Raw genomic sequence first — 25378 nt, forward strand, 5'->3', positions numbered from 1 at the left:
TCAAGAGCTTCCAAAAGCAAATAAAAGCTGCCATGTTACTCTAGTACACTGAACTACTGCACTAGCAGTATTTCCTAGAACAAGGCATCATCACATTAATGAATTTGACAGTGCAGGCAGGGACTTTTTTTCTTTTTTAAAGAACTGCAGGACTGTGTTTTCCTAAGAGAGTAAAACCTGCATTCCCCCAAGTTTTCAGTCTCTATGCTGTCAATCCCTTGCTGCTAGAAGGAAAGGCACTGCCAATATTGCCAGTTCCAGAACTGCAATACAAAGCAGCAATGATCCTCTCTGTGGATTTCCTGCCCCTCCAGATCAGACCAGGTTACGCTGCAGGGTGATGTTCCTCCACTGATATCACCCTCGACTGCCGAGCTGGGACCTTTCCCCACCACCACCATGGCTTCCTTTTCTCACATATGATATGCATAAGCACTGCAATTTGGCCTTGCATCTCCAGAATTCCTCCAAGTGCTCCACCTGAAGTGTTCCCCGTTTGGAAGAACAGCTGTGGAGATTCCCCCTTGGTCCAGTTTTAGGACCTGTAAACACATCCTGACCTATCTTTGGCAGCATGGCCTTTGACACCGTACTCAATGTTGAGTGCTTATCAACTTCCCCAGAAGGAACTCACTCGCTCTCCACTGATACCAGGCAGCCCTGGGAAAAGAGAGAAGTAGGACTTATGGGCTAAGCACCAGAAAGAGAAATTATTATATAGTACAGTATATGCTTGCCTTATTTTTGTAATTCCCTAAGATCTTGCTTAGGGCTGGCCCTGTTGGGAGAGCGGGTACCAGGCTGGGCAGACCCTTCATCTGATACATGACACCTCACCATACAGAAAAGAACTGGCTGTCAGAGCAGCTTTGATTTTCTGCCTCGTGTACTATAATGCAACCTATATGCTTTCATTAGTCTAGAAAGTTGTTACATCTTTCTCCACAGTGTACTTTCTACAGAACAGTGTGAAAACCTTTTCTGGTTTCTGCTGCGATTAGATATTTGAGAAAGAACTGTTTCATAGATATGACAAAGATGCTCTGATACACACGTATCAGATTAATATACTGAAATTAAAAAAAAAAAAAGGCATTGAAAGAAGTGTAAGAAGTGCAGAAGAACCATACTATATGCATATTCATCTGTTTTACCTCACATTTCTCTGGAAACATTAGGAAAAAAATACAAGCTGCCCACACACTTAATTTATGAACCTCTCTTGGCTTTACTGTAAATGCTACCATAAAGGGGAACGAAGAAGGTAAGAAGGGACTGGCATCAAGCACAGGACCAACTCGGAAAGCTCTGAGTTCCCAAAAACTGTAATTCTAGCTCATTACAAGTAACTAATACGTTAATATATGGATGTCTGTTCAAAGAAAGTTGGTAGCTAATTACATTTATGATTTCCATTTGGAACAGCAAATAAGGAGCAATATTTTTAACAATGCTTTCAGAGCTAAACTACACAATAAATATTTCATGTGACATATACCCTACGCCTTTGCTCAAAGGTGGTAGTTTCATCAGGTTGGTTTCTCATTCTGTGCAGAAGAGAACAAACAGCAGGTCCTGTTCGGAACTAGAATAAAATAGGTGATAATGAATTACAGTTAGGGTAAATATTGCTGGTGATAAATAAATTTTTGTTATAGCTACCTTGCACTAGGAAAGATTTTGTTACAGACAATGAGGAATAGAATATTTGCTCACAGGAAGCAGAATGAATAGAAAAGGTTCTTTTCATTGTTTGTTACAAAGGTCTGTGCCGTCAAAACCGTGGGAAATTGTCCATTTGGACATGAACATTAGCACTATCACTACTCAGACTAATGCTGAAATTCTTATCGTTATTAAGAGTTCACAGAGATTAAACTGCAGTTAAGTTTGTGGGATGTGTGGACGCAAATGTTATTTTGATCACAGAATAATTCAATTGGAGCAATGCTTAACCAGCACATTTAACTTGACTCACTGGTTCCTACATTCACTAGTGACATAATGGGTAATTTCTGAAAAAGATCTAAAATATAGCAGTTTCTAATCACTGCACAAGTCTTCCTTCAAGTCCTAGTACCAGCTGAGCACGATTATATCCTTGAAAATAATTCTTCTAAAAACTACCACCACATAATTTTCCATTTTTTATTATATTTTGATTATTTTGGTGTCAAATCTGCCAACTGGGATCAAATTTGCCAAATTTATACCAATACTTGGATATTTAGGATTTTTTCCTAACTGCCAATTCTATGAACTCAGATCAAAGTTTGAAGAAGGCTTTACATTGTATTTTATAACATAATTCTTTCCCCACTCCTCCCTCCTACCTTTGAAGCCCATTCTAAGCCCAAACTGGTTTTTCATACTTGTCTGAATGCCTAACACAGCAGAGCTTTGACCTTCTAATGCACATACAAAACTATTGAAATGGAATTGATTCTACACTATATATATATATGTGGAAAAGATATTTAATCGTAAAATAGAAAAAGTAGGCCAGAGTACAGTTTTAAGGGTAATTCTTCTGTGTACAGTATAGGTAAACTAGACTTTTTGCTTAAGTTTATATAAACAATTCCATAAAAGCAGTGAAACATGGAACAACAAAGCAAAGCACAAGGAGTTTTATCTTACAAAAAAGGAATCTGCACAGTAGTTCAAAATTTAATGTAACACAGCACTGAACAATCTTAAGGCAGCTCAGTCTAAGCACAGGACTAGAAGCCAGGAACTCCTGAGATCTATTCCCAGGTCTACCACAGATTCATGTGGTCTTGGGCCAGTCGTTTAACACTCCCTGTGTTGCACTTATACCAGTTATAAAATTGAGACAGTAACACTCACTTACCTGCCTCAGGCAGTACAGTAAGTGTTCTTTAAAAGATTTTACAATGCTCTGAAGATGAAACGTGCTATATAAATCCTAAGCATAATAGATCACTGCACAGACACACACAAACACAGTATCACAGTGAATAACAATGATGCTAGGTAAGAAGAGCATCACTATAATGTAAAAAAAATTACCTGCCCGACTGCATAATTAAAATGCAAAAGTCCATTTAGAAAAAAATGAATCACTGAAATGATTTCAAGGCTATTGGGGAGAAGATCAATAGGAATATTCTAGAAGAAATGCTATTTGTGTTCCAGTGGAGACATTCTTTTCTATTAATTACTGAACTTTAAAACGTTTGCACAGGAAAATTATAAGACACACAAAGTGAAGTTTCAATGCCTCCACTACCAAATTTTAAATTGCCCCTAATGTGTAAATTAAATGTTTTTTGTTCAATTACGAATTACATTCCTCCAAGAAATATACCATCCACAATAAAACTGGCTGCTAGATTACTTCAAAGGACCTATAGGCTAAACGTTTTTTCTCATAATTTTTCTCATCTTTGCTGAAAAATACCTATGCAAGATGTATGTGTAGAAATTATAAAAACATGCAGCATATGTACAAACTGAAAAGTTTAAAAAATATTAGCTTCATATACATGTAAATCTACTTGGATATATCTGAAATTAAATATAAAAATTTCACCACCTAAAATAAAAAAAAAACAAAAATGGTTTTCAGAGAATCTGAGACAACTACTTAAAGCTGTACAAAGATTTCCACCTGGAAATGTCTTATTCAGAGAAATTTAAGTTGTTACCATGTAGAAATAACTGTTAGTTAATTTTGTCACATAATTAATTTTTAAGTTGTCATCTTAAATCAACAACATCACCCTTAAAACTGTTCTGTTTTTCAGAAGTTAGATTCATACTAAAATCAAAAATTTCACAAAAACATTGGCTTCTCGTGTTTCTGGATCCCTTCAAAAAGATTTATCAACTCATTTTGAAACTGTAAAAAAAACAACTATTTACAGTATTTCATTTTAAATACTTTTCACAATTTCTAAATTCAGAGTTTTTATGTTACAAGAAATTCAGAGCTCACGGCTTAAGTCCAGTTATCAACTTGTAGCATCTTCTCTATCATGTAATCCTGTGTCTGTACCTATATAGTGTACAGTTCAAGATTGTACTGCAGGTTTTTGAAAGTAACAGGCTTTGCAGTATGTTCATTTTTTATTAAACAGCTTCTTTATTAGTCTGGAGGCGGTTCATTGCCTCTAACTTCTGCCGATAGGCCTCTGCTTCTTGTTCTTTCTTTAGAAGCTGCTGACGGTATTTTTGTGCTTCTCTGTTTGCCTCATCCAGCTGTTTCTGAAGAGTTTCTCTTTCCTATTAGAAACAGAACCAGCAATATTTTGTCAAATATGTATCAAAGACAAGTTAAAATGGCAAATACTTTTTTCCTTTACATGCAGCTCAAGTATCAGGGTATCGTGTAGAAACTGTTCAGTTCTTACTCAGGCAAGCCTATACAAATGCTGCTGTGTAAACCAGACATGAACTATCACACCAGACAAGTCCCCACAATAAAGCTCGAAGTGCAAACATACTAAACCCAAGTTTCTTTAGCTGCAAAGACACCAAGCAAGTCTTCATGGAAAAAGAGGGAATTAAAAAAGTGGAAGCATGGTGATCAAATACTAACATACTATAATAACATTTCTTCAACAATTCAATTCTCTTTGTTACTTTTTAAAATTGGATTCCAATCTAACAGGGTTGTTCATTTCTGTTGTACTTCTAATCCGACAGTATAATGAAAAACTGTTACCTAACAGCAGTTTGCACTGGAAAGTGACAGCTGCCCACTAACCAAAACATAAGCATTAACTGGTTACTAAATGAAGATATCTGAAGTGATTAATACTGTGCAATCCAGAGGTGTAATTCCATCCCCAAGGACACCCCATTTTTATGAATTAACAGGCATTTAACTAGGTAAGCTTTTTCAATTCAAAAGGAGTAACTTAAGACTCCATCCAAGTTTGTTGGAGATGGTTATAAAATGGTTTCCAAGCAAAATAATACAGGAGATGCCACTTCCTATGAAGCTGCCTTAGGAATTAGGGAGAATGTATTTCTGTCTCCAGTGACGTCAGTACTGTGATTTAGTTTGATGCTGCACTGAGACCAATTGAAAAAGCAATTTGCTCGGAAAGTAGTTCTGTTTTGATCTTCCACCAAATACCATTTCATTGAAGTGCATCATACTTTTATGAGTAAGATAGTATCTGATTTCAAATCATTCTTTCCATTGTAGTTGTTAAGTAGCCACAGGAGGGACGTTGTCAGAGAAGTAAGTGATCTCCCAGAAAAACAAAACTTATCAGTGAAAATAAGTTGCCTTTTCACCTTATTCCCATCCCAGCAGTTCAGTATCACATTCCCATCTAATACCTCACAGTTGTTAGAAGTTGCTCCCCCCACACCCGCATAAGAGCATCCCTATTCTTCACCTCTTTGATGCACTCACATATTTTCATAGTCAGAGCCTGAAAATACAAAATACTCTGCCTCCCTCCTACTTGCTACTGTTCTCAGTACTTGTCACAGTCACATTTAGCAGTCACATGCTGTGCTGAATGTGCTGGAATATAATGACAGAGGTGATCAGACCATTGCTAACAGCAGCATCTGTATAGTAAAAAACAACAAGGGAAGGAGAGATGTTATTAACACATTATAAAGACTAGCTATAATATGGAACAGAGCAAACTCCATTAAGTGCAACTTTATTTTACACAGGGCTTTAAGAGCTGAAGGAAGCTGGCTAGGGTTTGCTTCATTTGAAGCATATGCTAATAGAATGAGAGCTCATATGATCTTGCTTAATTATTTGAAAAGGAGGTTCAGCTTCCACCTCTGGAAATTTGGATTCTGCTTTTTAACTTTACAAATAGCCAACTCATGTAGCAACTAGACTAATGAATGACAAATGAATGACAGACCCTCAAAGGACCTGAAATACACCAAAGATGTTCCAGCACCAGTCCTACCAAAATATGTTGTTATTTCTGAGAGGGATCTATGTAGTGTAAGGGGAGCCAACAGCTTACAAGACAATTCTCAGGGAAGCAGTCAAAATGATCCTGCTGCATGCAGAAAGCAAACTTTCCCTCTTGAGGACACTGAGCTCTGGGATATACTGTGCTGGGCATTATTTACCTCATGAATATGTCACATAAAAACCATCAGAAATCTAATACTAGCAAGAAGCAAAGCTGCTCTATCCACTGGGCTGTAGAAGAATGGGAAACACCAGTGGCTCACTGGCCAGTGGTTCTGCAGAGCATTACAAAAAGCAAGGCACTACCACTATTGCAGAGTGCGTGCAGACTGCGAACACTTGGGAGTGAAGAGGTTCTCGGATCACACCTTAGGAGTATTTCCCAAAGATGAGAGAAATAGAGCCGTGTACCCATAAGGAATATACCAGACAGACTAGCAATTCAAACTGTGTAGATTAGTCCAACAACTAACAGGTGTAGTTTTTAGACAGTTATAGTCCTAACGTAAACAAAATGAATTAAGGAACGGAGGCCAAGTATACTGTCTAACTAGGCAGTGCAAAGAAACCAATGCTTCTGGAGCAGCAGTGCAGATCTACAGCAGACTGAACAGTGAACACTGCTTCCTTAACTCTTACATCTAGAATAGGAAGGAATATATCTCATCTATTAATTTAATCAAATCCAGAAAGCGTTCCTAGGGCATTCTTTAGAACACAACTGAAAGGGTTCTAATTATCTGAAGTCCTTTTGTATCAGTATAAAAACCTATCCAGGCAAAAAATGTATTAGAGGATACTAAGTGCTCTTAAGAAATCTTCTGTTTGATCGGGAAATTTTCTTCATTACATGGAACTTTTCTTAAATCTTTCTATATATTGCCAATACGGACATCCATAACTAAAATAACCAAACCAAGCATTCTTTTTAACAGGAAAAAAAAGGGGATATGAATTCACTAATATAATTAATTTACAATTATGATGATTTTATTAGTCTAATGAAATTACTGTCCTGGTTCTAATGTGTGTCACCTTTCAAACATGAAACATGGAAAAAAACAGTCAGAGACGAGAATAAAAATAAAAATCACTGTATGTTAATGAATTATGCATGAAAATGAAAAACAGAGTATCTGGGTGACAGGGGTTTTTTTGCTGCCATCCTATGTTGAAATTATCAAACTGTTTAGGAAAACTGCTATCACTGTTCAAAATGGGCTGAAATGTTTGAACTTAACAACCCGAAAGAGAAAAATAAAAAAACACCACTACAGCTTTAGTTATTTACAATACTTTCACAGGAAGGTTTGTCACCTCACATGACTAGTAGGGTGTTCCACTTTAAGACTTTCAAACTACAGTTAACTGTCCATACACTATGTATTTAAAACAGCTGAAGAAAGCACTCTTCACCTTGAAGCAACTCTTTATAAAGAAATAAAGGAATGAATCATAAGTGAGGTGAAGAAACCAAACAGTAAAAGTTGTCTACGTCTAAAAAATATTTTAATGAGGGGAAGGGTCCTACTCCCTCCAAATTCACCTACCACCTTCTATGATGATGAAGTTTGAAGTGACTTCTTTGACTTTATATGCACTTCTTTGATGTCCTTGTTACCAAAATGAGGTAGCACCATAATCCTGTGAACCACAGTAGGGTTCCTGAAGTCAACTGGCCTCCACACAGAGGCAGAGGTCTGCATGTGCATCTCCAGTTGTACAGACCAGACAAAGTCAGTCATTAAAACTTGCACTTTAAAGTAACTGATAAAGTAACTCGTTTAAACCAACTGCTTTTGATACTTGAGAAATGTGTTTAAAATATATAATTGAAACTGGTAATCCCCTTAAAATAATTATTTGTACTGTTATACCAACTGTCTGTAATTAGGAATAGGTCAATTTATTCCTTAACCAATCTAGATATTTTTTCCTTCATCTAACAGAATTATTAAAATAATTAAGGAAACATAATTTCCTTTACGAATAATTCAGGCAGATGTTTTAAAGTGTGAACAAAATAAATGCTTTTATTGTAACAGTCATACATTTTAAAAAAATGCAGCAAGAAAATTTCAACTGTCATGATAATCTGTAATGACCACAAAGCTGCGAAGGCTGAAAGTAATTGATGTGACAACTTAGGGACAGGGAAAGCAAATGATGAAAGATGGTAATTGTTATTAAACATGGATAACATAGCACATACTGTACAACAAAAAGTATTCAATTAGGCACAATTCGATAATATGGACAGAAGTTGGAGAATACAACCTTGAATAAATGAAATATCATGGAGTTGACAAAATGAAAACTTACAGCCTAGTCAAGGCAGACAGCAATTTTCATAAACTTTTGACCCAAACTGTTCAGCACAGTTAGAAGTAACAGAAGGATAAATGAGATGGTCAACCTATTGGAGCTAATATAAAAAAAGCTACAATTTTAAATTGAACAGCTACATCTACTTGTCATATATAAAATGAAAAGCTCTCTGTTGTTAGATCTTCCACACTATAATTTAAAAAAAAAAAAAAAAAAAAAAAAAAAAAAAAAAAAGACAGATAAAAATTTACAAACACAGAATCTTACTGTTTCACATTTCCATTAGCGGTTATCTAGATATCATGAATGGAAAGGAAACATTGCTAAAAATATGATCTCACAATCAGGACAAGCATGTGGTCCTAACAGAAAGATGAGTGTACAGTACTCTCATTCACTGCTAGCAGAAAGAGTCAAGTCACTCAATAATACATCAGTACCTAGTTGTAAAAACCAGATAGCGATCTTGAAGGAAAAACAAAGAAGTTATCACATACTAAACAAGTGCCACTTTTATGTGCACAACAAGAGGATGAAGCAAACATCCCTCCTATATTCTTTTTACAACAACTTTGTAAAAGATGAATTCCAGTAACAGGAGAGAAAGAACAAGTTCTTGTTTCACACACTTCATTCTGTTGTAACACAGAAATTAAACTCTAGAACACAAAAAACCACAGCCAGATGCTCAGTGCTGAACACTCTGGTTAACACATATCACGTAATACACTCCTTACTTCTATTTCTGCAGACTCCACACGATTTTCAACAATCTCAATGCACTGTCTCTTCACTGGTGGTTCTTCACTTATCACAGTTTCTTCAGCAATGTCTGTTGCTGGAACTGTTAATACTAAAAACATATTTGTACACATAAATACATTTATGTCAAGCAATATTTGCACTATATAGAATTCATACAAGTGATTTTATTAACCACAATAAAATGTAGACTTTCCCTTATGAAAACACAACTATATAATGAAGTGCACTATAAAGTCAGCATGGGGAATATTTCGCTGCTTGCATGCTACTAAGGGATTTTTAAATTCTTTGTTACTGAGGTCTAGAATATTTAGTTGTCAGTCTGGACACTACCGTTTTTCACAGAGTAAACAGACATGGAAGTGAATTACAGCAGTTACCAGTCTGTCAATTCTGTAACTTTTGTAGCAGACCACCTTTATAATGTTTCTTAAGCAAATACTAAATACAAAACTGGGTTTTTATTTTGATTAATTAGAACACCTTAGGTAATCTGAATATCCAGTAGTTATTAACCTTGAAGGAAAAAAAATAGGGATCTAAAGAAATTAACACTCTAACTTTCTCATGTAATCATGTGGCAAATGTCATAACTGTTACTTCAATTACTACCTACTCCCATTCATGCTTTCTGGTAACTAGCTGTACTTGTTCAGTCAGACTATGAAACAAATAATTTGTCTCCAGTGTACAACTCTTCAAGATCCACACTGAGAGTCCTCATGAAGAAACCAGAGAAGGAATAATTTTTATCTAAACAGCAGTGACAGAGCATCTTTAAAAGAAACCACCCAAAACACATGCATGTCACAAAACAGCACTTATTAAACTAACAGTTTCCACAAAGTATATACGGCCCAACAGGGCAATTTGTGTCACCCTGGCTCCACTGGTTCTGCCACTGTTCCTCTAAAAACCTCAAGCATGCAAGACTTGGCTTTTGTTCTGTTAAGAACACATTCCATGGGACTTGCATAGCTTGCTTCACGCATCAGGTTTCTAAATCCAAGCCTCACCTCCCACAGTATTTCCAGTCAGGCAACAGCTAAGTACTGGAAGAAGGCTTTCGTTTTACTTCTAGTTTTCATAAGAAGTTTGCAAGATTGAAATTTACTGAAGTCAAAGCAAGTAGTTATCACTCTTTCCTTAAATGTTCCATTTCTCTTCCATACAGTTTAGTAATTCTTCCATTCTTTTTCCTAATGCAAAGACTCAGCTGACATGTGCTAACTCACTATCAGTACATGTGGTAGCTCATGCATCTGAGCCTTTTACAGTCTGCGAATTCAAAGATGTATTGAAATTGACAATTACGTTAAATTGTCCAAGCTATTTGCACCTAACCATTTATTATTATTACTATAACTAAGATAGTTCCTCTAGCTCGAACAGTACAAGTTTCCACTCACCTTGTTGTCCATCTGGCATGGTCACAATGATTGGTTGCCCTATTCCACTGGTTGGAATCGAATGAAGATTCCCAAGCTGAATGCCGTCTGTAACTATAGTAATAACTTGCTGACCTCCAGAACTGACAACTTGCTGAATAGCACCATCCACAGATTCTGCAGTCACAACTTCTTCTGTGGCCACAACTATCAACAGATTAGTAAAGGGTTTAAGATAATTTATAAATTAAGCTTTCGGATTTCAAATGCATTTTGACTCTGCTGAGAAAAATTTCTTCCATGTCTTTCAAAATTTGATCCCTGCCACCCCCCAATTAATGCATTACTAGGTATTATATTGTTAACAGAATCTTTCACCAGGCCAACATAAAGCACTAACATTTTCAAATACACATGTAACCCTGTCCTGTTTATCTTGCTCAATATAATAATTTTTTGTTTAGCATGTTTCCTAGCAGATACATCCCACTCAACACTGGCACTTTGGGTTCAGTAACAACACGGCAGCAAGAACAAGAGTTGTTTTTAAGAATACAAATAACCTGCATTGTACACAAGCTGGACTAAGTCACATTAACAGGCAGAATTAAAAACCAAAACAAAACACAAACTTGAAACAGTAGCTTGAAACTACTCCTCAACCAGTGCCTTGCCAGGTGTACCTCTGGACCCAGCCCCAATTTCTCTGCTTACCATAGTGGTCTTCAAGATAACAACAGACTGAAGGACCTCTAGAGAATCTTAAAGTTTTGTCTGTACTACATGGGTACTTCAACACAAATTTATTTATTATACAAAGTATGAAACAGGACTAAAGGAAAAGTTCTGCAGAGTTGACATTTTTACACCTTTGAAGGAGAATGATAAAGCTTAAAAAGTAAAATAAATATTGTATGTATATAATTTCATAGGTAAAAGTAAAAATGAAATATCCCAGCTCAACTATTTCAAATTCATTATGCAACAATGAGTACACATAAATCAAGGTAAGATAAGGGAAAGATTGCATTCAGAACTACAACACATACCACAGCTTGAACTATACACTGCAACTGGGGTCTCACACCACAACCCTTATTTTTTAAATCAAGATACTGAGACAAAGAGCAAGATCACTAGTAGCACAATCAAATAATTTCAAGCACACTAACTTTGTATCTTCTTTTCAATTTGTCCAGGTAAAAGCAAAGCCTTTGATTTAAATAACAGAGATTAGAGTGCTTTCTATCTACAGAGATGAAATTAAAACCCTATAGAGTGTGTTGTGATGCTCCAGATGAGAGAACATCGATAAAACCCTGAAGCTTTCATCTTTTAAATTAATTACAATAGAACATACACAAAAATCACTCTGTTGTTCAAGTAATGACTGCAGTCATTGCCCTCTGAAGATCTTTATGTTCAGAGATTACTGTCCTATAGCACTGCTTAAATATTCACAGAGTGTTTATTCAGTAAACCAAAACAGTAAGTCCTACATGAGTAAGTGGTGTTGTATTGAACTTGATTCAGCTTCCAAGTAAAGCAAGAAAGACCATCATCACAAAAATTCCAAGTTGCAAGTGCCCATATTAACTGCAGTGGCAAACACCTCTGATCTTTCAGTTTCAAACTCAACACTGGGCTTTTAGTTCTGGAAGGAAACATTATTAGGACTTCTTCAGATGCTGAAAAGTAGATATTCCATATAAAATCCACCCATACTGTTCTTATTCCTTCTTTGTTCTCTCTGTTTCTATATCCATATAATCACTGGTTACTACACTACTTCATATGCTGAAGGAAAGGTGAAGTAATCTAAAACAGCAGCATTATTGTCACGGATCTCTGCATTAATGTGCATTTTTTCTGCAGCATGTGTGGGGTGAGAAGACCTGCACATGCAGTAAGACATCAGATTTTTCTCTAATCCAAGTTCCACACATGCATTATGCACCACGTTTGTACATAACGTCCATGTCCTCATATACACTTCATCTGAGTAACTATTAAAAAAAAAACATGGTTCGATTCTGCTCCAGTGAGAAGTACCTTTTTTTCTTTGGTTTTACAAAACTGATGTGTTTTTAACTGTAAGACACAAGGAACTAGAGGAAGGAGATCAGGGTAAAGAGAAGAAAAATTTAGACAGAAACAACATAAGAGGCAGAACCTAACTGCTTTGCCCAAGTTTATACAGTCTTAAATACAGGAGACTAAACACAGAATAAAAGCCAAAACCAGAATTCTCAATCGTACAGTTTTTGAGAGTATTTTTAAATGGATATTTACAAGACAGGCACAAAGAGAAGGGGGTTTTTTTTTGCTGTGGTTTTCTTCTTTCCTCTTTTTTCTTGAATACACTTACTAGTGATGCCCAGATGACAAAAGGCTGCTTTTGTATTCTTTACATTTTATAAACTATTAAAGGAGCAAACATCCAGGAAATAATTTGCAGACAGCAAGATGCTGCAAGATTGCCCATACATCCGTATAAAAATCAAAGCAGAAGAACTGAAATAAACAGGAGGGTTAGTTATGATGCACACTGCATTATTGAAGGTGGGAAGCTACCACATCAAGACTTCAAGCATATTCCTGCCTGTTGTCTCACGCCTCCACTCTAAAAATTTTTATCTTCAGTGGTTTAGTGGCATGTAACATAGGTTACACTGCACCACTGCAAGGCTAGGGTCATGAAACACGAGACCAGTTAGTTACCAAAGTCTACTACTGAGTCCTGGATACACATTTAATGCTCTGTAATCCCATGCAATCCCTTCTCGAGTTTCTTTCCCCTGCAATTAGATCTGAATTTCACTGGAATATATTAATTGATTGAACATACCATCAGCTTATTCTGGAACGAAAGGCAGTGCATTCTGGTTTTGAATCTTTCACTTTGCTTGCAGTATTTAAATGTCATAAAACAGTACGGCTGTACTTAGGTACTGTTTTGAGAAGTAGTATAAGAACAAAAGATATATTAAGTAGTCCTGCAGGACTTCAAAATATTTAAGAGATGAAAACTCTGGTATAAATTGGAATGTGGCTGTCATGCCAGCTAGTCTGAGAGTACAGGTCTCTTCTATATTTTCAGTGAAAACTCCGTCCCTAAGAATGTCATCTGTGGAGCTGAATTCTGGAGAATTTTAAGTGTCAAAGACTCTGGCCACGCAAAGTATCTCAGTTCTGTAAAATTTATCATACTGACCATCACCAACAAAAAAAGCAAAACAAATGCTTTTCTTTAGAAGTGTGTTTAGAAAAAAATCAGGGTACCATAAGCATCATAAATCCTTGATCAGAGGGCTGTTGCTCTCCATAGTGATCTCCATTCACCAGCTTTACAGTTAGGTTCACCTTACTGCATATCGCATCACTAAACAGCGCTCAAAATCCCAAGCTAACTTGGAAATAAAGCTAATAGTGCTACATGTCAGTGTAACAAATATTAAATAAACAAAAAAAGCAATCTGGCCTACCATAAAACTCCAGTAGCTACAGACATACCATACTGCCCAAGAAAACTAGAGAGCAATGTATGCAAAACAGCACTGAGCAGTTAAAGCATGCATGAAATACTTCACAGCTTTCTTCAGAAAGCCAGGTCTCCACCAAAACAGCTTTGGGGAGTCACAGAATAACACGTTTTAATTCGAGTACATGGTCTGCTTCAGAGACAAAACCTAGGGATTTCTGTGTGCCAAAGCTAGCTAACAAAGAATTAACATAGCACTCAACCTCCTAAGTGCTAGTTCTACATGATTTTTTTGTGTAATGGCAAGATATTAATATACACCTAACTGGAAAATATGGTCTGGAACAGAAGTTTAGTGGCATCCTCTTATAAAGTAACTTGCAATAGTTCAGAAGCTTTTGATCACAATTTAAGTTTATTGTAGATGCATTACAACTTGCTTAAATTATAAAAGGAGGTATTTTCCTGGCTTGTATCTCTCTCTCTCAAACCTGTTAGTGGTAATGACTAGTCTTTATAATCAAGTTTGATGCTGTAAGACTCACGACTGCCATTTCTTTCTTCACTTTGCTTGTTGCAATGAACAGAAGTGGAAAAGTACACAAAGTAAGCAACACACTATTCAGAAAGAATAGAGAAAGATACCCAGGGCAACTTGCAGAGTGTGAAACCCTGACCAAAGTTTTTTTTTTTCCAGACAAAGCAGTAACTGTCAAAGGTCCATGGGGCAGGGGTTAAGGGGTTAAGAAAGAGAAATGCAAAACTTGGGAACTAGGGGCAATGGAATTCTTTGTGCCTTTCTGGCTTCTTGTCATGCCTTATGAAGTAAGAGTGTGCATACAACTGCAGTGAGAGATGCAGGCTGCTGCTTACTAGGAGAACAATAATGTACTGCTAGGCTTACATATACCTGAAGTGCCATGACAGCATACCAGCCTCAGGTGTGACATACTAATCACTACATACTATTATAAATGCAAGTAGAATATCTCAATGTTGAAAAGATGACCCACAGACATTCTAATGGGCAAACTGCGCATTATGATCACCAAATACTTTTGTGCCTTTTGAGTGAAAGATTAAGAAAACTGCTGACAGAGTATACGCAGACAACATGGGGGCCATTTCCCAATACGTAACAGAAAGAAGCATTCAAAGAAAACATTCTCCCACCAAATGCAACTAAACTGTATGTAGACAAAGATGTAAATTCCATATCCTGAATTATGTTTGCTTTCAGCAAGATGAATGTTACTCACATTAGGCCCAGAAATACCAGTCGTGGCCAGAAATCTTACTAAGATATAATGGTACATATGAATCTGGCAACCTTCCAGGTGAAAAGAAGGGAAAAATTTTGTTCATGCTGAAAAAAGGAAGGAAGATTGTCATCTCATTTCTGTTTGAACTGTATCTCCAAAAATGCCAGTTCTGTACTTCAGGTTTATTAAATTAGGTTAAATGACTTAAGTTTTCTGACCTGGTGTTTCTGAAGAATTAGACAGTGGAGCTGATGCTTCTGCTAAAGCTGCCAATGTGGCTAATACTGACGTTGATGAATTTCCAAACTGTACAGCAGACACTCCTGTTTCATCTAGAAGGATGAAAGAAAAAAAAAATCTTTTTATTACTATTTATTTTATTACTATTGCACTGAAGCTTCTAACATACGCTGTTCTCAGCAACATTCTGCTGAGTCAAAGTGCTGTTCTGAAGGCAAGTTTGTTAAGCAAATACAGGTTCTGATAATTTGTCTCTGTGAAGACTGTTGTTTTAAGAACTTAGATATTTACCACACAAAAAACACCGAAGAGGAACGTGGTAACTATTCTACTCTTACCACTGTTTTTCCTCAAGTCTTTTCAATAGATGGTGAAAATCAAAAGTATAAAATCCCAGTAGGTATCCTATAGGCATCTAAATACCTGTTCCATTTGATGTATTTGCAGAAGATACCAGACCTGTTAGGTTCACCACCCCTCCAGGTCCAATGATGAACTGCGGTGTTGCTGCATGTATCGTGACAGTGTCCGGACTCTCTGGATTCGTATTGATTTGGTTCTGCATTGCAATCTAGGAGACAGAGGTAATAGTATCATTACAACTCTAGCTATAAAGATGTTATTTATCTTGTAAGAACTAGAATTACTGCACGTTCCATTCAAACAGGATCTCCCTCATCACACTCATGCAATATATATATATATATATATATACACACACACATATATACATATATATGTATTTTTACATCATGTCCCATTTTGTGTTCTGTTTAAGTACACAAGATACATTTTTGGGGGGCTGAAATCTAAAGACAAAAAGTCTGCTGAAGTGAAAGAGAACAATGACATACTGCTACTACTCCTTATCATTTATTGTAAACAAAGAGGACCATATAAAGAGAAGGTATGCAGGTATGCAAGCCCACCTATCTAAAATAGAGGGCTGAAAACCCAAGTGGCAGCTACATGCCATGACAATCAGCTCTAACAGCTTAGTAATTGCCATAAATTTTAGATAGCAGTCTTATTTTTGTCTTTCTTTAAATTATTATTGACTTTTCTTTACTATATCCTTTCTGCAATGAAGAAAAGGCTAAAGGAAGAGAAGTTCATACAATTCAAGATGTAGGGGAACAACAGATTTATACAGTAGCATAATGGTATTTTTCATTTGCTTTCTACTGTTTTCCCAATAATGCTTAGCACTTAATTTGCCTTTAAGAACACTACTGAAGAGTGAGCACACATTTCCATGGAAGTGTCTATTGTAAACCTGATCCTAATCACTTCAACAATTCAATTCTAGTTTTTCTAATTCAGGAAAAATTGCCATCTCTTCTCTCCTCTCCTGCTCTCAAATTGTTAGGAAATTAATATCCATACATGAAGCTCACAGAACACTAGAGTATAGTCAAAACATACTGTCAGAGTAGGGAGTTAAAGTCTGACACCTTGCTTGTGAAGACTCCATCTAGTTCGGTTCACTACAACACTCAAATTTATGAAAATAAAAGGATACCTATCCTTGATTTTGTAGGTGGTGAAAAACGTTCTTTGGCCAACTAATGCTTACTAACATTAATCTCATTTCTGTGTCATGAACTGGACTGGAGTTTAGCATTACCAGACAACATATGATCTCACTGCTGCTATATTAAAAACTTAAGTTTATCACATGTGTAAACAAGTACTTTGCTGCAAGTTCCCTTAATATCATGAATCAAAAGTTACCTGTAATATTTCTGCAAGGTCTTCATTTCCATTGTCTACCGCAATATCTAATGCTGTTTTGCAAAATTTACTCTGAGCATGAACATCTGCTCCATACTTTATTAAGAGTTCTACAACTTCTTGGTGGTTATGTTCAGTAGCCCAGTGAAGTGCAGTCATTTTGAGCATGTCCTTCGCATTGACATCAGCACCATGCTACAAACAAGATCGTTGCATAAACTATGTCATTAGGAGTATCTGAATTAAATAATGCTGGTCACAGAATGAAGCCCAAAATGTTCTTCCCCATCAGTAATGTCCTGTTATCTTACGTTTACAGATTTATTAAAAGTACTTCAATCCAACTACCAAATAAATTATTTGCCTCAAAGGATTAAAGACTCCCTAAAACATAACATGTCTTGGTTCCAAAAATTTGTTACTCACACAATGTCAAATTAGGAATCAGTCTTATTTTGAAACAGTTACAAATAATTCACCTAAAATTATGCTGATTTTAATACTAAAATAAATTGCTGTTTAACAGGAAAAGCAAAGCACCCAATGCACACAGTATAAATATTGACATAATTTCAATGTTGTTTTCATGACTAAAAGGAAATCGCAAATATTTGACCATAAGCCATTGTAATATCCCTGCTTCAGACCTTGTTTCAGCAGTCTTTACCTTAAGTAAGACTTCTACAATGCTGGCATGGCCTTCTGATGCTGCCATATGTAATGGAGTTCTGTCCACTTTGGTTCTGGCATCCCGACTTACACCTGCTCGCAGCAACACTTCTGTTGTTGAGTAGTGTCCATACTGTGCTGCTAGATGAAGTGGAGATGTTCCCAACTGTAATGTAATGGAAAAAGTGGAGTTTTAACAGATGTCAGTATGAAGTATTTGTTCTTATTCCGCAGCTATCAAACTCAGGTGTCAGGCCACCACTTCAAAATCATTTTCCCTTGCAGTCTCAAGGAAAGAAGCTGTCAGGGTTTGGGGCTTTTACAGAGTATGAAGAAAAAACAAAAACCAAACAACCCACTTTAATTCCCCTCCCCCCAAATAATCACAATACACTAAAAACAGTTCACTGGAAGCAACTTTGAGGTCTGTGCTGGTTTTTCTGTCTTTTGAGGTATGATATTTCAAGGGCCCTAATCCCATTTTCAGTGTTAGTCAACACACTATACCAACATTGGAAGAGACTTCTGGGAGTCACTTAAGTCCAACCTCCTGCTCAAAACAGAGTCAACTTGAAAGTCAGGTCACTAAGCAGATTAAAGCTTTTAAGGGTTTGCTAACTACCCTAGAATTTTAGGTACCTGACCTCCTTACACAACCTATTCAGAAACAGTCATCTCCAGAAGACAACTCAAAGCATCTATACCAGGGAACTCTCAGCTGCACGTTGGGACTGCTTTCTTAATTCAGACCTCTTAAATGCATAAACACAGTATCTAGGAATGTATTTGCTGCTTTCTCTCATTAAGGATTCCAAAGTTCATCTTAAAAGCCACCAGAATGAGTCCATTCACAGTCTGTTACTGAAACCAATAAGAGGTCATACGAAAAACCAGACAACTTTAACTTTGAATAAAGACATGAGATGATGTGACTGCAGAATTCCAAGAAGAAACTCTCAAGGCTTGCAATATAAATACTTAATTGTAATAATCCTACTTTCTTCTTCAGGTGAGAAAAGTAAGAGGATTTACCGAACACTGCAAAAGTTTTCATTACCCAATCCGTGGTAAAAGGTGCTCCATTTGCCATCAAAATGCGAACTTCGTCATCTTGACCTGCTCGTGCAGCTTCTAAAAGTTTCTTTCCCAAATCTACTAGTGACATCTAGTGAAGGTCATAAAGGAATACAAAGAAAAAATAACATTAATACTATTTTAAATACACAAATGCCACTTTCTAAAAATTATTATTTCTGAACTACTCTGAAAAGTTCAGAAACTGGAGTTGGTGTTTTAGCCACGAGAACAAGCTTTATTGATAGCAATAAGCAGTTTGATTTTTAGAATTACTTTTGTCAGCCAAACAGAACTGACGCTGGGGTGAAGAGTTCAATATTGCAATGCTGTAACTGTAGCAGCTACAAAGTTACATCAAACTAAATTTAAACTGCACACTTCTTACAGCAGAAAGTGGTTTAGAAGCGCTCACCTGATACTGCAATGTTCTGCAGCTTTGTCCAGCTTTCAGATGGTACTACACCATGGCTATGTCACATGCCTAAAGGCACTACATTCACTTACCCAAAATGCCTACACGTATTTATGAGATACCACTGTGTAAATGCATTTAGACAGACATGAAACAACACTTTTCTGACATCTTATCCATCACTATCACTTCATTATTTTTTACTCTAAAATATAAGTTCTGTATTCCTAGCTATAGAATGACACAATAAGTATATTATTGAACTACACACAACAGGTATATGAAGTAAAATATCTGCCCGAAAACAAACATTGCCTGCTTCAACTGCCTACGGTTTCTAAAACGTTAAGTGTAAAATTTTGAGACATGACCAAGATACTAGCTAAAAAAAACTTTCACATCATCTTTAGATACTCCATTTTACCACGCTCAAAGCTCCATATAACACAGAGCATGCAAAACAACAGGTAGACAAACGACACCTATCTATTTTCTGTTGCATCAAAGATTTCCTCATATAACATCTTTTTAAATCCACTTTATGTCACACTTCCTATTAAATCTGTTCAGTAAAGAGAAAATTTAGAACTAAACCACAACTCACACTACTAACCAAAATATATCAGTAACATTTTAGTCCTGTACCTATGTTTTCCACTACCAGGATGCTAAGAATGGAATTACTTTCATCAGTTCTGTTTCCAGTTAAAAGCAAAGTTAATCCTGTATTACTCATAACAGCAATTGCAAGGCCACGCAGTCTGTTTCCTACACAAAATTACAGTATATCAGCTCAGAAAGAAATCCCATTAAACACAAACTTCGATCACAAAACAAACATATTTAGAAAGTTCTCTGCACCTGGCTCAACTGGCAAAATCTGTGTGGTATATTGCTCAATCAGCTGAAAACTATTGACTTTGGAAGAAATTAGAAAGGAACACAGAAATACTGCAAATGCAGAACTCCAACACATATCAGTAGAGCCACAAACTGGAGTAGATTATCTCTTTGTCTATACAACTGACTGCAGGCAGACATATCCCCTTCACCAAAATCATATTCTACTTATGTCCACACTTCTAATACACATGGACATGTTGATTTGCCTCCAGCCAGTAAAGGGAAGACGAGCAGGAAAGTGGCAGTACAGGACAAATACTGACAATGGAAAAAGGAAGGAAGGAAAAAAGGAGCACAGAGTCAGATGCAGAGGAAGGGACAACAGCTGACTCTCTTCCATAATGAGAAAGAGCAAACAAGAAACAGGAATAAGAGAAAATCTACTATTTCTGTTAAAGGGAGACACTAGGAGTAATGATATAAAACAGTAATAGGACAGGGAGGCCATCTGACAAGTGCAACAGTGAAATGAAGGAATATAGTACTCCCTTTACAGGGGACCCCCTTTTTTTGTTTTGCAGGGGGGTACAATTTCAGAAGGAAAAGTGCACACACAGACACACACTTTTTCTGGTGGTCTAATACCACCACGTCAAGGTCCTCAGAAGCAAAAGGAAAGCTGGAACGTAACTGAAGTTAGGAACTATTTCAGAAAGACAATTCATTTTCCTTGTATTTATTTTTGCTTTAAACACCAGTAGAGAAAAGGAACTAATCAAGTCTCCTTTGGGAATTATAGAATATTTGAGGCTGGGGGGGGACCTCTCAAGGTCACCTAGTTCAATCTCCCAGTCAGAACTGGCCCAACAGGTTCAGGCTGCACAGGGCTCTGTCCTGCTGAGGTCTGAATGTCTCTGTAGATGAACATCCCACCATGTCTTCAGCCTTGTTCCAGTGTCCAACCACACTCAGCCTTCTGTATACACTTGTCTTTCTCCACTAACCAAAAAGACAGCCTTGATAACAAGCTTATACTTGATGTCTGTTAGACAACAAAAATAGGTGAATTAAATTACAGTCTGTACACTTATATTACAGTCTGTACACTTATAGTGTAGTATTTAAATGACCACATCTATACTGGTGAAATACGCTGCAAAGTTGTTACCAAAACCCTATGCAGCAAAAATCAAGCAGCAAAATTAAAAAAAATAATTATGGTGGCCAGCAAAATACAAGTCTCACTCCCAGGAGATGTTAAGGACAAACTTTAGCCTGAGATCAACACCTTTTCAGAGTCTCTCTGAGCCACTACTGTTGAACACACTGTCAGAATGACAGTACATCAGTTCTCATCTCAATGCAAAACTAAACAGCTCTGTACTACACCCACTAAGAGATATTCTAATCAATGAAAAAGAGGGACATGGAAGATCATACATGATATAACCTTCATCACCATGTATTACTTACATTAACCAACACTCTCTCGGTTGATATAAAGTGTTTGCATCTTAAACAAGCACAAAGCATCACAGAAGTTTACTTCGGTTTCATGATGTAAAATTTTAACTTCAGTTAAAATGACATGAATTTATTTTAGAAAGGAAGTAAAAGTTTTGGTTCTCATAGGGTACTTGAAAGCATGCTTGGGCCATCTAGTGGAAGAGAGTTAAAAACCTAGCAAAATTACTGTTGAACTCAAAAATCATGTTCCTAATGCACTAACAACAGCAACTGAAGAGGCCTTTCCAACAAAACTCATGCACATTTAGTCACTTTTAACTAACAGATACCAGTATTCACAAAATTTCTTAAGAATAGTCAATCCAAAGCTGATTTCTACTTGACAGACCATTCCAAGGACCAGCACTGTAAGGTCAGGAAACCTTTGAGTAATACCATGCCCCACACTTCCCCTATACTCTTCCACTGCTAGTACTGGGGCATATCAAGAAGGTTCTGCAGTGTCGGAATTTCCCTTTCTTCCCTTTCCAGAAAAATTCTTCAGCTGCTCTCTTGAGATCATTTAGTAACACTACAATAAGTACAGTGATACTATCAAAAGGTTATATATATAGTACAATAAAATATATTTAAAATTGAAATGAGATTTCCATTTCAAAGCAGCACACTTAGTTAAGTACTGCTGCCACTCCATGTAGTGTTACAAATGAACTCCACTGAACTGTGTTAGAGGGTACTCTCCAGTAACTGTCATTTCCATCAAGCTTGGCTAGCACAACAGCTAGGCAATGCTTTATAACAAGATTCTTTCAGACAATAAAAACATCATTGGCTCTGAAATAAAGTCTTGAGACTGTTATAGTTATTCTTATAGCAACCTGAGTATGTTTTCAGACTTCTAAGAGCTCCTACACAACTGTGTGAACAGAGAGTTTTGTCTATAATTGAATAAATAGGGAAGAGTTTCTGCTGGGTTTGGACTTCTTTGCATTAACCACCCCCGGAACTTCCACATTTCATTACTGCAATGCATTCTCTACAGTATCATTAGCCACATACCACAACTAGTAATTAAAACCTACATCAAATTATTCTTGCTATTTTACTTCTGTTCAATAGGAAATAATACCGCTTTTTTGTACACTACTTAATTTTTTTACATTCTATAAAACTCTGAACATCATGCTGTTACCCAAGGGATATGTAACAGCACTTGACCAGAGTCTAGGTGAAACTGTGCAAAATGGGCTCTGTGGAGAAGGAAATGAGCTGAAAAACCTGCAGCTTGGGAAGCCTGGGGTACCACATCACAGCCTACACAGACAAGAGAGCAGCAGAGTCTGCAACTCAAAGGAAGATTGTTTGGCTTAAAATATTGCAGCATCTTTCAGATTGGTGTCCTGCCCCAGGGATCCTGGACCCAGCCTTATCCCCCTTCTACCACTGCACTGGTCAACATCAGATGGTCAAAATTAAAAGGCACAAAACAGTTGTTGCAGGACATCTGCTAACATGAGATCTTGCAGCCGCCAGTGTATTTCCACTAAGGCACGCTCCTAAAAGAGACACACTTACACTAGAAAGGCATGGACTGAAGCAGTGTAATTTACTGGAAGGTACACTGAATCAACATACACTGCATCTATAAGGATTTGTGATCATTCCTAAAAAACCCAGGGCAAATTTCTAAAAAACCCGGGCAAAGTTCCATGAAATGCTAATTAAACAGGTTTCCCTACTCAAGTGACGCAGAGAACTGCACCAGCTTGAGACCCATCACCCATCATCTCTCACACACATTACATCTGGAAAAAGAATGCTCTTTTCAGAATGTCTTTTTCTTTCCACCATTTTAGAAAAAGATCCACATGCTTCCCCAGACCTGATCTTCAGAAATGTTGTCAGCGTACTGATTTCAACATTGCACGGTATTGCTAGAAACTCAGAATAGCAATTTCAAACTAATTTTATATGCCTATCCATACCAAGGTCAAAAATAAGTTGAAGTACAAAGAGTTAGCACTATTTAAATCGTTAATCAAGCAGTTTTGATCATTATTAGAATTGAAATAACAGGATCAACTTGCTTTTTTTTTTTTTTTTTAACATCCTGATGTAACAGAGCAATACCTCAACTCAGAACAACTCTTCAAAAAGTTTTTTATTTCAATTAGCTTTGTAACTTTTAAAGGAACTGGAAGGTCTGCATTAAACCTAGGTGTATTTCCATGTGCTAGGGTGTCTTAAAACCTGTGGTATGATTTTACTGTATATATAATTTAATAGTGATTACAGCAACATACACGGGGTAAACTCAAAAAGTTCCTATATTGTTTCCTAGAGGAATCATATCTTCCCAAATATATTTTGACAATGATTTCACATGTCATACTTCATATCTTAAAATAAGTATCATAGGCCTAGAGTATCCACACTTCTACTATGATAATAAAAATTACACTACGCTATTAACAACGGTCAGCTTTAATTCCAGTGCTTTCAGCTTTCCTCTACGATTGTGGTGTTTGTAACTAAATTCTCTCTAGTTTGTTTAAACAGCAACATGACCTTCATGTTGGACTATGTATGCATCAGATGAAAAATACGTGATCTGAGAGAAGAGATCAGAAAAGCAAACATATTGTTGAATAGCTTAGTGGTTAAGATAGTCAAGCCTGGATTTATGCAGGTCTGTCCTCCACTTAGGTTTGTACATTAATTTAAATTAGCACCAATCATCAGCATAACTCAAACAAAAAACACAGATGGTAGAAAAGTATTGTCCTTAAAAAGGAGAGCACAGACTTGGCCGTTATCTGCAACAAAATGCAATGTCTAAAAAACATTAACAGCAACAGGGGTGAGCCACTGACAACGACCAAGATTGGGGTTGGCACTGCCAACAAGCTACAAAGTTTTCAGAGGTAAATTTGGCACTAGGTATCAAAAAGGTTACATTATGGCAGCTGTGATTGATGTGAAGAACCTAAGGGCTTGTGATGTATCCTCTGAGCTGTACTACAGCCTTAAGAGTATTTCTCAGATTAAGTGGAACTTGAAAATACCCTCAAATAAACATCACCAGCCTAATTAAAGCATCCATTTTATTATGAGGAATCTCCCTCAACAGTTTCTGTCTAGCACACAGGCCTAAAAAAAGCCAGAAAACAAGCTGTTTTCAGCTAAGAAAGTGGGTCATGAACAAAAATCTACACCTAGGGTATGCTGATCTGCTGCGTACACTTTTAACCTTGTTTACACAGCAGATTAGGTACCCTCACAAATATTTCTCTGTGCATACACACACTTCAACCAAACTGCTTTGTCTTACTAATTTAAAAAAACCCACTGAAGTGCTCCAAGGTGTGCATTCGTAACTTTTAGCACATTTAATATGCAGCATCTGCCATTAAAAGCTGCTTTAATAAGCAGGTTAAAGGACAACATACAACTGGCTTTAGGTGAAAAACTAAGCACAGAAGACTTCCTACAGATTTCACCAACGTGCTATGAGGCAACATCAGAAACTACTTTGGCTACTAGGAAAGAAAAGAGAAACAACAGTCCGAACTAACACATCTTATCCCACGCTTACGCTCCCATCACACGCTTTATTAAGAGTTCCAAGCCAGAGTTACAGATTTCGGGTGAGAGTCACTGCAGGGGAGGGAAGCGCTCCCCGCCCCTCCGAAGCTGCCGCTCTCCTCAGGGCACCTTTGGCGCCAAGCTCCGGCACGCACCTCGGCCGCCCCGGGGCGCCAGGCCGTGACAGGAACGGGCCACCCC

General features: G+C 37.0%; 1 protein-coding gene across 4 annotated transcripts; it reads right to left on the reverse strand.

The window, feature by feature from the left end:
• Positions 1–1803: 1803 nt before the first annotated feature.
• On the reverse strand, positions 1804–25372 carry GABPB1 (GA binding protein transcription factor subunit beta 1). 4 transcript variants are annotated; one of them, XM_026856180.1, is made up of 10 exons: positions 25168–25372; positions 19283–23148; positions 18851–18958; positions 17792–17959; positions 17125–17319; positions 15814–15961; positions 15369–15482; positions 10429–10614; positions 8992–9107; positions 1804–4248 (listed from the first exon to the last, which is right to left on the reverse strand). In XM_026856180.1, exons 3-10 carry the CDS (start codon positions 18956–18958, stop codon positions 4096–4098), a joined length of 1188 nt encoding a protein of 395 aa, XP_026711981.1. In that variant the 5' UTR covers positions 19283–23148; positions 25168–25372; the 3' UTR covers positions 1804–4095. The 4 variants fall into 4 exon arrangements, with proteins under 4 accessions (XP_026711981.1, XP_026711979.1, XP_026711982.1 ...); XM_026856178.1 differs by lacking the exon at positions 25168–25372 and having other exon boundaries at positions 19283–21211; positions 21256–24921; XM_026856181.1 differs by lacking the exon at positions 25168–25372 and having other exon boundaries at positions 22977–24921.
• Between the last annotated feature and the right edge of the window lie 6 nt (positions 25373–25378).

The sequence above is a fragment of the Athene cunicularia genome (assembly GCF_003259725.1).
Source record: "Athene cunicularia isolate RWA chromosome 10 unlocalized genomic scaffold, athCun1 chr10_part1, whole genome shotgun sequence".
Lineage (NCBI taxonomy): Eukaryota > Metazoa > Chordata > Aves > Strigiformes > Strigidae > Athene > Athene cunicularia.

What these genes read in the sequence shown, in the direction of transcription:
- GABPB1 (XM_026856180.1), bottom strand. Translation starts at nt 18,958, where the DNA reads ATGTCACTAGTAGATTTGGGAAAGAAACTTTTAGAAGCTGCACGAGCA. An exon ending in CACCTTTTACCACGGATTGG is followed by an intron (nt 17,960 to 18,850) that starts GTAATGAAAACT and finishes ATTACATTACAG; the next exon opens with TTGGGAACATCTCCACTTCA. An exon ending in AAATACATCAAATGGAACAG is followed by an intron (nt 15,483 to 15,813) that starts GTATTTAGATGC and finishes TCATCCTTCTAG; the next exon opens with ATGAAACAGGAGTGTCTGCT.